We start from the raw sequence: 13,195 nt of genomic DNA, 5'->3' as shown, positions 1-13,195 counted from the left end.
TCTTATAAACTGTCAACACTCCAATGATTGCTTTCATGAGTGGATTATATGGAAAATGACCTATGATAATAAATCACGTGCATTTGGATGAGATGTTCTTATATAAATATATATTCGGCATAGTAGTTGTGGATGCACTGGTCTGATTCTGGTACTGGGTAGTGGTCAACGTTATGAGAAAGTAGATTCTACCCTAGTCACACAAAGGAAATGTTTGATCCAAAGCATATTCAATTGAATAAAATGCACAACTGTTTGTTTGAACTACTCACTGTCACAACTGTGTTTAATTCTTATATTTATTCTCTGTTGTGATCTGATGTAGTTTTATTCACTTTTTCTTCATTCATGACCAGTTAGCTGCTACATTCAGTGGTTTACAGTTTGTATTTATTTCTCCAGTTATGCAGACTAGAGTAGATTGGTATCAGCTGATGCCAAAGCCACAGTATTGGCCATTGTATAACACTAGCCCGCACAAATACCACAACTAGGCTTGTGTTGATGTGGTGTGGTGATGGATCAGCTGCAGGAGAGGGAATGAAGAGAGTGGTTTATGGGAGCAGTGTCAGGGCTAATCAGCAAAGGTGTGTTTGATCTCTTTTACCCAGCAGCAGCATGCTGGAGGAGGCTCAATCTGGCTGTGTTAAAAGCTGCTTACTACATGTAATATGTAGGATGTACTGTATACGACACACTGCTTTTAAATGTAGAATGTGACTTGACTATCCTGTTCAAACAGGTCTGATGTATGCTTCACAGGTGTTTGGTTTTGGAAGCAGAGGTGAAACTAAAAGCTGATTCCTTGGCATCAGCTTGCAAATTCAAAAAGTTATTGCACTAAATTTTTTTATGATAATTTAATCTTTAACAGACGTAAACATTAAAGTGTGAGAGGAGTATTAACCAGAAGTGACAAGAATTCCTGGTCTGATGTTATTGTTTTTTTTTTACATCACTTCAATGTAAATGTAGTTTTGTAGGAGCACATGCAGCAGTATTGTAGTTGTACTGGTAACTCATCACAGTAGGTGGCAGTAATGCATCTAAAACTGAGAGCCACCTGCCATACTCAGAAAAAAAAACGAACACCATGAGCACCCTGTACTGTAGTAAACAGTGTTTGAGGTAGACTGACCCACTGCAGAATGAAAACTTTTCCTACATAATTTGGAAATTTGGGAATTTTTTTTTTTGTTAAGTATATAAACTTAAAATTTTGGATAGTTTCTCTTAAAAGGTATAGCTTTTGATGTACTGGAGTTCATTAGTTTACTCCTAATGATTGTCGAGTATGGCATCAAAGGGTAAGCGCAACCAGATTGTGGCCTTGAAGAAAGCGTTCAGCCTGGACCAAAAGGGTTGTTGAGATGATCAGGAAGAGAATCCACAGGAATCCTCGCAGAAGCATGAGGGCAACAGCAAAGGAAGCGAACATCTCAAGAACTTCACTGAGAAGAACCGTCAAACAGGATCTCGCACTGAAAGCACTAATAATGCAACACAGGCAACTGATTTCAGCCGCTTCTAAGAAAAAACGTCTTGACAGGGGGAAAATGATGCTGCAGGAGATCCAGAGTGCCGCAGACAAAGTCCTGGTTTGGTCTGATGAGAAGGTCTTACCGTTCAGGCAGTGGTCAATTCCCAGAATGACAGGGTTTATGCACATACTGCACAGCACCTACCTGAAGACTGTAAAACTCATTTTCGTCGTCAGAAGCCAGCTGGAGTCATGGTGTGGGCTGCTGTTACATCTGATGGCTCGAAGTCTTCTTTGGTCTTCATTCAGGAGGGTGTGAAAGTGAACAGCCAGGTGTACCTTCAAATGCTTGAAGAAAAAGTGTTGCCTTGGTGTACCAATGCGTTTGGAAACCAGTATGTCTTCACACAAGATGGTGCACCAGCTTGCACATCCAATGTCACACAGGCCTGGTGCAAGCGGCACTTTCCTGGCTTCTGGGACAAGAACATGTGGCCTCCGTCAAGTCCGGACATCCACCCTATGGACTTAGCGATCTGGTCTATCCAGGAAAGGGAGGTCTCAAGAGTATCTCACAGCAGTGTCACCGCTTTGAAGACAGCTCTGATGAAGTCATAGTCAAAACTTGATGCAGAGACAGTGCAGCACTTATGCCAGGCAGTGCCAGGTTGTCTCCAGGCTATGGCAAAGGGTGGCCATATTGAGATGTAAATCTTTTTGGTGACGGAGAATTAAGTATGGAAACTGTGTTCAATGTTTGTTATGTTTGTCTGCAAGCATTTTTCGATAGCGTGGAAAAAAACGATGGGTAAATCTTTCTGGCCCACCCTGTACTTCTATTAGTACACTCAAATGAAGTGCATTGCATAGTCTCTGTACTTCCAAAAACAGTACACAAAATCATTCAGGGTAGTGCTGTCTCAAATCAAACTCTGACACTTTACACAATGAAAGTGACGATTGCATTTCACAACTGTTCACAGGTGTCAGCTATCAACGCATTGTTTCACCTGTATCGACCCTTTCCTCTAATGGTGACCATTGAGGGTTCCACACAAAACATTCTGACTGTTTCGAGTACCCCAGCTGAGAAATCAAAGTGTACTGAGCTTTTACATACTCTACGTGTGAACACACTTATGCGCTCAAATAGTTGGTGTGAGTGCGGAACTGAACTACAATATAAGAGTTTTACTAAGTTTGCTTATTTTCATATCTTAAACACTAGTACTACATAACAACAAATATATACTACACATCTTCGTGTTGTATCCTACAAGAAGTTTCCTTGAACAAAAAGTGTTAAAAAGAAGATCTGCTCTCCATTCATTTGCATCAAAACAAATGCACATCTTGGCAAGAGTCACATCCTAACAACAGTAGGTATAAGTGCCCATGGAAAACAGAGTCTTCATCACCAAAAAACACCACAGAGGTGTCACTATTGTAAACACCAAATGTAAGCATGACCCTATTGTTGGAAAACACACACTCAGGTGCCCTCTGGGGAGGCAAAAATAGCGCAGCATGTACCTTTTTTCCTTTTGCCCCTGCGCTTCCAATAGTCAGTGCATGCTACCGGTCTTGTCATGCTGAGGTTAACCTTTGAGGACAGTCTCATGTCACAAACCTTAAAAAGAACACCACAGGTTCACTTTTACTCTTGTGGCACAAGCAGTTCAGAAGTTTTGCTACAAAAGTAAAGCTCTTTGATGATAAAACAGTTAAGTGAAAACATGATTGGTATTGCTTATCTGAGCATTAAGAAGGGAGTAGGTGATACCATTCACTTCAAATGAGGATTAGATTACTCAAGAATCCCACTAAGTTTGTTTTGAAAAGTAAAACTATGATTCTTCTTATCAAGCAACAATAGATAAATAATTAAGCATGTGGTTATGTAAATATGGGATCAACTGAGGTCACATGGGAATGTGTTTGCATAGTCCCCATAGCGCCTGGATGATGAAAGAAAAAAAAAACTCCTTCGTCAAGCTTATTTTCATACATGCCATATTTAAACTTATTTGGTTAACATTTAAAAAGTTAAAAAAGCAGTTGTCGTTAATCCTCAAGATGTCTCTTCCTCATATTACAAGTCGGAAAAAACCTACTTTGCAACATATGATCAAGCAGAGTAATAATGCAACCAGGAGAAGTGCATAAAATGTAACACTAACAGGAAGCCACACATTCAGGCAGCCAGACCACAGAGAGAGCATCACTGTTTTACATCAGCCGTCAAAGATCCCCATTTCAGGTAATAAATTATTCAAAAAGCCTAATTCTTATGGCTTTTTGTGGATGATACATTAGATAAAAAACAGATATGTTTCAGTTTTCAATGTGACACTTTTTCTTAACAAGATATATTTGATTCTAGCTCAATAGTGTTTCACAGTTAAAATGTCATAGTAATATGAATTAATGCTTATTGGTGATGTGAATACATTATAAAAGAAAATTAAAATGTACTTTTTCCAATGCCTTGAATAATTCCTAATTGTGAAGGTAAAGAGAAGTCAATTTCTATCTTAACACAGTTTTTTAATCGTAAATTCTGTCTTGTTTATGCTTATTTATAGAAGCTATTTGAAAATTATATTTATTTTTGCTTGCATGATTATATTTATCTTGTAACAAAATTCAGTAGAGTTGTTGTGCTGGAAGTTGTCCTAAAGCTTGATAATTCTTATTATTAAACAGGGATATCAGTACACCGTGGAGAAAACAAACTGTGTAAGTAAACAAAAGTTGAAATTAGATAATGAAGTGGCAAACAATCAGATCTAACTTAAAACTTCCTTTTCGACACATAGAGCTGCTTACATTACAGCATTGGGAAGGAAAGAGTGAGTCGATGATTGTGCTGAACTTCCTGATAGTAAGACTATCATGACACTGGACTTTAAAATGATACAAGTAAAAAATACAAAAATAAAAATTTGCATATTGAACCACAGAGACAAATAATGAACCCATTGGCACTTAAAGGGGTTAAAGTGGTCATTTTGATTTCTGCACTGCACACGGTACAGGCACAAAAAAGTATCTGAAGACAGGTCAACTTTTATCAGACTTTCAAATGTACAAGGCAAATAAAATGTGGTGTTCCACACAAAACACATGTAAAACATACGCTGTTGTTACTTATTTCTGATGAAGAGGAAGTGTGTGGTGGTGTGGACATATACTTCCTATTTGTATTAGGGTTGTGTGTAATTTGGCAACGACACCATTTAATGTTGTCCCCTTCCGCCTCTCCAGGGGACACCTGAATACAAAGTCAGTATTTGTTGAATCTAACCTTTAAAAAAAAAAAGTTTTTTTTTTTAACACGCACAAAACAAAGGACCCAACCTGGACTGGACTCAGCCTAATAATTTTGTGACCACAACACCGATGAGTGTCTTTTAATGTATCAAGTTCAATGTCAATTGATGCAAAAAAGCCAGAGTTAAAAGAATTACTGTTATTACAATTACAGTAAAGCAAATGATTTTGTAACAAAACATGAAAAACTGACAACCTTGCCTGATCTCACATAACAGAAGAAAATTTACTGTACTTCTTTTAGGCAGCACAATGCTGATGAACCACACCAACCAAACAGGGGATGACCTCTTCTCCTGCTACAGTCCCTCAGTTGTGGGCTACAGATACTTCGCTGTGCTGTTGGGATGTGCTGTTACAATCACTGGTACATTGGGGAACCTGATGACCATTCTGGCCTTCGCTTTGGACCCACGCCTGAGGACTCGCTTCAATGCGCTCATCATCAACCTGGCTGTAGCTGACCTCCTGTACTGCACTGTGCTGCAGCCTATCTCTGTTGACTCGTATCTACACCTCAGGTGGCGCAGTGGTCGGCTCTCATGCAGTGTCTTTGGGCTGCTCCTCTTTCTTTCAAACTCTGTGTCCATTATCACCCTCTGTCTTATAGCATCATGCAGATATCTCCTGGTTACAAAAAGGGCTGTTTTCGACCGTGTTTTCTCCAACTATGGTCTAGGTTTACTCTTGATTTTTACATGGGCACTTGGCCTGGCCAGCTTTGGCCCACTCTGGTCAGTGTATGATTTTGTGCCAAAGGTGTGCACATGCAGCTTCCATCGGACCAAAGGTCGCCCTTTTACCACTGTAGTACTCTTCTTCTACTTTGTTTTTGGCCTGGGATTTGTTGGTACATTTTATCTACTCATTCACAGACGTGTCAGGATTGCATCAAAGACTCTTCTCCGCTACAGAGTCAGCCGCCGCTCATCTACAAGGAAACCGACTGTATTATCACAAGGGACAGATGACAGTGGTGTAGAGAATGGTACAGTAGACACATGCAGCCATGAAGCGAGCAGCCAGTTAGAACAAGCTGAAACTAGGACAGCGATCCCTTGTAACAAGACTTCTGCTGAGGCTTCAGAAACACCGGCAGACAAAAATTTCTCTTCTAAAAGTGACCCTGTCACACCATCCAAGTCACCATCCTTGGGAGATGATGGGGAATTTAAACGTGTGACACGCATGTGCTTTACTGTTTTTCTGTGCTTTGTGTTCTGCTTTGTTCCATTCCTTGTGCTCAACATGGCTGACAAAAATGACAAGGCACCACATGTTCTGCACATGGTCTGTGCAAACCTCACCTGGCTTAACAGCTGTATTAATCCCATATTTTATGCTGTTATGAACAGACAGTTTCGACAGGCCTATCACATGCTGCTCACCAGAGCCTGTGCACCATTTACCTGCCTCTGGGTGCGAAGATGACAATTCCTAATTTTTTGAAACTCTTAATGTCTTTCTATTATGCATTGTATAAAATATTGACACAGTTCATGATTATCTAGTATATCTCACAGTCAGTGTTACAAAGTCAGTGTATATATATATATATATATATATATATATATATATATATATATATATATATATATATATATATATATATATATATATATATATATATATATATATATATATGAAGAGAGAGAGAGGGGGGAGGAAACTAATGCATTACGTACACATATAAAGATAATGTGCCTTATTTCAGTGTTTCCATAGTTTACTACTCTAACCTCCTTAACTCCTTTTCACCTTCTCCATCGACATTTGATTAAAAAACAGGTGGTTTGCTCTTGTTAGATATGAGTAGGCAACATTAAGAAGAGTGAGTGTGATTTATGTTTCTAGAGTACAACAAGTTTGTGCACAGGAGGCAGCTGAGGGGTGTAAAATTGCAGCATGTACTTTTTACACCTAGCTCATTTTCAATCTGGACCCTTCTTTACATAAAAGCATCTGTTTGGAGCAATGCAAACTCTGTGTTTGACAGTAGCCTCACTTAATCATAAAAGTGCATCATCTAAAAAGATTTGATTGGACAGCCAAGCTAGAAACACAGTAAACAATATCACTTTTGCAAATCATGAAAACCCACAATGACCTAGTCTCTACAATGAGCTTTGACAGTCAAATAGTTGATCTGTGTTGAAGCTGCTTCCCTGCAGTCACTCTCAGAGAAAAACAAAGAGCTGTTTCACATTAGTTTCCTGAGAAAAGACCTAGTCTTTCAGTAATTATTTTATGAACACCATACAAAACGTAACCACTTGGCAAAATAAATTAGGGTCTGCCATAGACTGTATAAAACATGGACACAGTCTCCATGACGTGGTCCAGGCTGAAAGAAATATGTTTTTTTTAATGCCATAAAAGTCTTTTTTTTTTGGGCTGGGTGCGTACGTCACTTCAAGTCTATCAGCAGCCAGCCTCAAACGGATTCTTGATGAACAGCAACTTTTAGCACTTCTGCCTAGGCTTAATTTTCTAAACTGGATGTTGCCCCATGGGGTAGGCAGGAATTTCTGTTACTCGTTAGTAAACTCAACATTTAAATGGGGCTCCTCCTCCTGGGCTCTGTGCCTGTGGCAGTGTACACCCCAAGGCATGTCTAGTTATTTTTGAAACTCAGGAAGGTAAACAATATGCATTGAAAGTCTGTGGACATCATTATCTGGGTTTAGAACCCCCAAATCTTGTCGTCTTTTACCATAAGGTAAAAGTGCAACACATGCAAAAAAGCATCATGGCAAAGGTGTTCAGTTTTCTGATTGTGAACTGATTCTCTGGTTGTGAAACCTCTGTGCTCAGGTCCTTGAACTAGATGCATGAATAAAGCCACAAAGACGTTTTTACCACCATGGTCTGATCTAAATCTTGACTGCAGGGCGCAGAGGCATGTTGCTTTCAAAAACGGACAAAGTACTGTAAGAAACGGTTGTCTGTGCTGCGGTTGAGGCAAGTAATCAGCAGACAGTATCCATCTATTGCGCCATGAATCACAAAGCTCCATCTAGAAAGGTTGAAAAAAAATTAAATTATTACTTGAAAATGATAATACTTTTGACAGTCTGTAAATATTACAGCTGTGAAGTTTACACTCGCTAAAATTGCTTTCAAAATGTAAAAAAGTAACACTTTTAACGAACTGTCATGTTTTTCACAAATGAAATGTCAGACAAATGTAAATATATACCACAAATAAATAAAGACCACCAATTACATCATTTTAGTAAGTGCAATAAAGTGCTTCAGGTTTGACTGACCACAGGTACTGCCATCTAGTGCCAGAAGAAGTGACAGTTTTTTTGTTTGTTTTTTTTTAGATCATGTAGCGCACAGCTAATCACAACAAATAATTCAAGTCAACGGTATCGTTCAGCATTCAACGCCATTCAGTATCCAGTGCTAAATACTCTCTAAGAGCTGAGGCCTATATCACGAAGCAGGATTAGTGTCTTAGCGAGATAACTTCAGGGTTAACTCTTGATTACCAATAGCACGAAGCCGGTTCCTTTTTTATCAGAGTAGATCACCATGGTGACCTACTCTGAACGGCTATCCTGCCCTGGAGCAGGATAAGTTGGAGGTTGAATCTGATCCTATAAGAAGCCCCTCCCACTGGCCAATCGGCTTCTCAGAAACAATGGCCTGCGCTTTTCTCCCAAACCCAGTGGACAGAGCCACACAAGTTGTAAGAAGAGCTTTACGAAGAGAAAGGGTGTTTAAAGATTGATCAGATCCACTCGATCAAAGCGACGATTCGCTGTATGAGAGGTATAGGTTCTCACGGCCCAGACTACTCTACCTCTGTGAAATATTAGAGCCGTACATTGCCTGTGCAACCCACAGGGGCAGTGCACTGACTGTCCCACAGTCATTGTGCATCGCCCTGCGGTTCTTTGCCACGGGCAGCTACATGTACTCTGTCAGGGATGCGGAGCGGCTGAGCAAGTTTACAGCATCCCGTGTTGGCTGCTGCCCTCGCGCAACTTAGGGACGAATTCATAGCGTTCCCAGGATGAATGAGACGGAGGTGGAGCCAGTTACCTGTGATAGGTAGCTGATTCTGAACAAAAGATGAAGGAATTCTAGCTCAGATTTTATCAATGAAATGTACAGACAGCAGAACATCTCACCACTTTTTTGGGAACATTTTAGGGGAAGCTGAGCTTCCCTTGTAGTCTTTGAGCAATCGCCACTGCTTGAAACAGCCTTTTCAGACGTGATGATGTTCTTGTTTTTTATCTGCTCCCATGTGTTTCTGACTCCAGAAGGATTACATCTGGGAGAATGACATGATAATTGGAATACACGCAAGTCATTTGCACAGTAGCATTTATTATTTTATGAGATATAGAAGTGTGATCACTATCATACTGAGCCACTGATGAGTAACTTGCGCGTTTACACAGTCCGCTATGTGTTGCCATGCATTTTGCCTGCAGTTGCTGCTAACGTGTTCCCCCTTACCGAGTTATTGCTTCTCTCCTCCTTGTATTGTTGCATTATCAGCCGCTGCTCTTCAGCGGAGTAGTACGGTGCTTTCTTAGTCGCTCATAATTGTGATTGGTCAGCTGCCTCTGAGTGCTCCTCTTTTACGTGCGCGTTCACGGCTCTTGATGAGACAATCCTGGGTTGAGTTACCGTGTTGATAACTTGCGTCGTGCTATCGATTATCCTGATTGCCATTGTTACGGTTACTCAATCCTGGATAGATGTGAGTTACCGTGGATAAGTTGACCGCGCTTCGTGCTATAGGCCACTGGTCTTAGACCTTTTGATTATTTCTACCCCTGAAGACAAAGAGGAGAAGGGTATTAAAAGTTGGCATATCACATCGGACATGCACATATCAAACGACTTGACAAACTGATCAAATTTTATATACACAGTCCTCTTAACAAACAATTTTAACAAACTGTTAACTAACAGTACATTCTTCAACAAAACTTAAGTACGATGGGGAGACCAATCTATGGTACGCACCTTTTTAAACCACAAACAAATAACAGAACCAAAACAGAAAAGACGAGCAGCAGTACACTGCAAAGCCTGAGATAGACAGTGCAACAGCGCCGCCCTCTGGCCTATTTAGGCAACTACCTTACAGATACATACAGTAAATTACTAAATATAAACATTTCTTGCTAAACAAATTTCATTTGTGTGAGAATTTACATTTTTTCAAAATTTTAAATTTGAAAATATACATTTTCTTTCAATTTGATGCAACTGGGACAGATTTTTTTAAATTTAAGTTACTAGCCTTACAGTTAGGTAAAAGATCGCTGTATCAGTGCAACATGTCTTCATAGCTTTTACTCCATATCTACTATAATGCCTATGATAATAAATGAATGCAGTGATAAACGGACTCACATGTACTGATGCGTCTGACTGAGAAACGTCGGTCTCCCCCAGCCTAGAAATTTGCATCTATTAGAGTTTTCAGTTCAGCCAAACTGCTCTTCAGTTCATTTTTTGTTTCTGGTAAGAGCAAATCTTCTATTCTTCCAAGATTACTCTCACAGCTTTCAAGGAAACAACGTACTCTCCTGTCACAAATCCCCTGTTTAAGGGCTTGTTTATTTGGTGGCATTTCCTTATAGTCTTTTTGATAAGAGTCAAGCCAGTCGACGCCATAACTGTTGCTTTCGCTGCATAGCAAGATTTAGGAAATAAAAACCACTGCTTGTCTTGATTATGGCGGGGAGGGGAAATTATGTATTTCTGGATATCTGAAATAGAGCAGCGTCATTAATGACATTTGAGAAATCTTTAATTCTCATTCTGCCTAGTCAAAATTGAATTACAGATATCTGAAATTATTATTTGAGGTGTGTGATGAGTTAAATGTGGCGTTTCGCCTATCCCAAATTGAAATACAAACATCTCTATTTCACATTTTGCTCATTCCAAATTAAATTACAGATTTATTGAATTAAAATTCCGACTATCTAATTACAACTAGTCAGAACTACATTTTTGATATCTACAATGTTAATTTCGGATTGCCAAACTTAGCTTTTTAATGTTAAAACTGCTTGCCAAAGACACCTGTTATTCCAATTCAAGATATCTCTGAAAACATTTTGACTAGACAGAATTACAATTACAGATAACTTGAGTTTTTTATTTTTATTTTTTTTAAGTAATTTTAATTCTGTGTAGCCGATATTTTTTACAGATATCTTGAATTGGAATGACAGATACCTACAATTCATTTGCTGATGTAATTCACATTTAGGATGTCCAAAATTACGTAGTACATATCTTGAATGAGAAACCCCATACACATAAATGGCAAAAAGTAACATACTTCGCCTAGTCAAAATGATGTTGTAAATATCTGAAATGACAGTTGTGGATTGGCAGACTGTATTTGCAGATATCTGAAATGTTCTTTTTGTCTAGGCGAAAGATATCAGATATCTGACTGCGTCACATGTCCTGTCCGGCATTTAAATATTTAAAATGGCCTGCCATAGTTTACAAGTTATTAGGGTCGTTTGATTGTCCAATCAAAGACATGGCTCAGGTCACGTGACTGACTGGCGCCCTAAATTTGTTCGAAAGGAAACTCACAGCCGGCGTCATATGATGTGGCTGCGGATTGGCTTCATTTAACGGTATCATGTACAGACCAGAGGCTTTGTCCATGTTTTGTACAGTCTATGATACACCCAGAATCTGCTAGCATAACGACGTGAACACACCCACTAGCCCAGCAACACCTGTAGCATCGCGTTTCTGTGTGTGAGAGACTGGAAAGCCATGCATCTGACTTGGAATGTTAGCTCAAGCTAATCACGGCTAGTTGACACATACCTGGTTAGCAGAAAGCCAACTCTCGTCGCCCTTCGTTCCGAGCTGCTTTCCAAGTGCCCGAAAGTAAGTGAATACCGAGCTAAGCTTCACCCTCGATTGGGAGAAAACTTTATCTGTGTGCTGTTTCGTATCACTTTGGTTGTGTCTTTCTTCCTCCGGGCTCCGTCCTCTGCCATAGCTTCCACTCGCGATCAGCAACTTGAAAAGTCATGTGCGCACTGGGCGCTCTGTGATTGGCTGTAACAAACATCTATATTTCTTTGTACAGTCTTTGGTTGAGACAGGCACAGACATTGGCACACATGCATAGAGGCCTGGAGGAAAAGATGGAGCAGGGTTATTCATGTAATAGTTGACATTTTATTTGTTTAGGAAAATCCTGCAGACCTTACCTTAAGCATATTGTGTTTGCACTGAAGTCACGATCTGGGTAGTTACCCGGATGTGCGGCCACGTATACAGTCTATGCGTTGGAGGTGCATAAACTAACACAGCCCATTGGTAAAATATGACTTTTAATTTGTCTTATCTTCCAACAAATGTGGAAAAAAGTACAGAGCACACTAAAACAGTTTGGGAAAGACTCAGCCAGCAAGAAAAAGAGAGATATTTTGACAAATTACGCCTGATAAGCAGGAGTGGCACATCGGAGGAGTTAGCATCTTTATCATCATCTACCCGAAGGCTTGAAAATATAGCTGTTACTACTGTTATCATAGAAGAGGGGGTGCACAGAATTAACTATGTTCTTTTGGAGGGGGCTCAGTCACCGGCACCTAAAAAAACATCTAAAAGATACTGAGTTTTACTTACCATTAAACAAAGTTATAGGTACTCAATCATGAGATATTTACTTTACCAAAGTGGGATTTTTAAATGCTATGGACAGAGAACATGACCCACCTGACAGGAAGTGCGGTGAACAGACTCAAAAGTTGAAATTCGGGACACAGTATTGCCTTGGAAATCCTGATAGTTTTGCTTGCCAGAATGTTCTCTGATCTACAGACAACTGTTTACATCCCTCACCCTAAACGGCAAAAATTTATGGTAGTCAAAAGCGTATAAAATACTTTTCCTTGGTCTGACCAATCAGTGCCGCAAAAAAAATAAAAACATTAATTAGGTTTATAATTATATGTACCTGTGAGCTCAATTCCGTTCTGTTGTGAGAGTGCCTCCAACATGGTCAATCTCGAGTTGATTACCTTGCATGAAAACATTCTATTCACTCACCATTAGTTAGCTTCAGTAACCTTTAATCTGCTACCACCAGCTAAAAACAGATAGCTTGAAATGTTTGTACATTGATAGAATTTTGGTTGTCTTTAAGGACTGATGCGCTCCAAGCAGGTTGTTTGGTTTAGTGAGCATGATTCAGTATAAAGCTTTTCTGGGGAACCTGACAGAGTCAGTATGAAACATGTGGCTGCGTGTTTGGCAGAGCAGCGATAGAGGCAGGTCTTCCTCCACCTGGAGGAGCAAGAAGTGGATGCTGAGTGAACTTGTGTGCAGGCAGAGCTGCTGTGTTATTTAATGTGTTCATGT

The 13,195-nt window shown here is 39.7% G+C and overlaps 1 protein-coding gene and 1 long non-coding RNA gene across 3 annotated transcripts in view; one reads left to right on the top strand and one right to left on the bottom strand.

Annotated features, from left to right (window-relative positions):
* Positions 1–11,860, bottom strand: part of LOC141797820 (uncharacterized) — a 60,971-nt gene extending 49,111 nt beyond the window's left edge. For both annotated transcript variants that reach the window (XR_012599110.1, XR_012599109.1), the window contains exon 1: positions 11,648–11,860. This is a non-coding gene — a long non-coding RNA (uncharacterized LOC141797820). The remainder of the gene's footprint in view (positions 1–11,647) is intronic.
* LOC141799232 (G-protein coupled receptor 84-like) lies at positions 3,690–6,244 on the top strand. The gene is made up of 2 exons (XM_074681454.1): positions 3,690–3,740; positions 5,058–6,244. The coding sequence occupies exon 2, from the start codon at positions 5,066–5,068 to the stop codon at positions 6,242–6,244; it is 1,179 nt and encodes a 392-aa protein (XP_074537555.1). The 5' UTR covers positions 3,690–3,740; positions 5,058–5,065.
* Positions 11,861–13,195: the final 1,335 nt, after the last annotated feature.

The sequence above is a fragment of the Halichoeres trimaculatus genome, unplaced genomic scaffold (assembly GCF_033239565.1).
Source record: "Halichoeres trimaculatus isolate MK-OKI-2021-1 unplaced genomic scaffold, fHalTri1.1 fHalTri1_scaffold_1, whole genome shotgun sequence".
In the NCBI taxonomy this organism is placed as follows: domain Eukaryota; kingdom Metazoa; phylum Chordata; class Actinopteri; order Labriformes; family Labridae; genus Halichoeres; species Halichoeres trimaculatus.
Note: the sequence above shows the minus strand (reverse complement) of the source record. Positions and strands in the feature narration are given on the sequence as shown.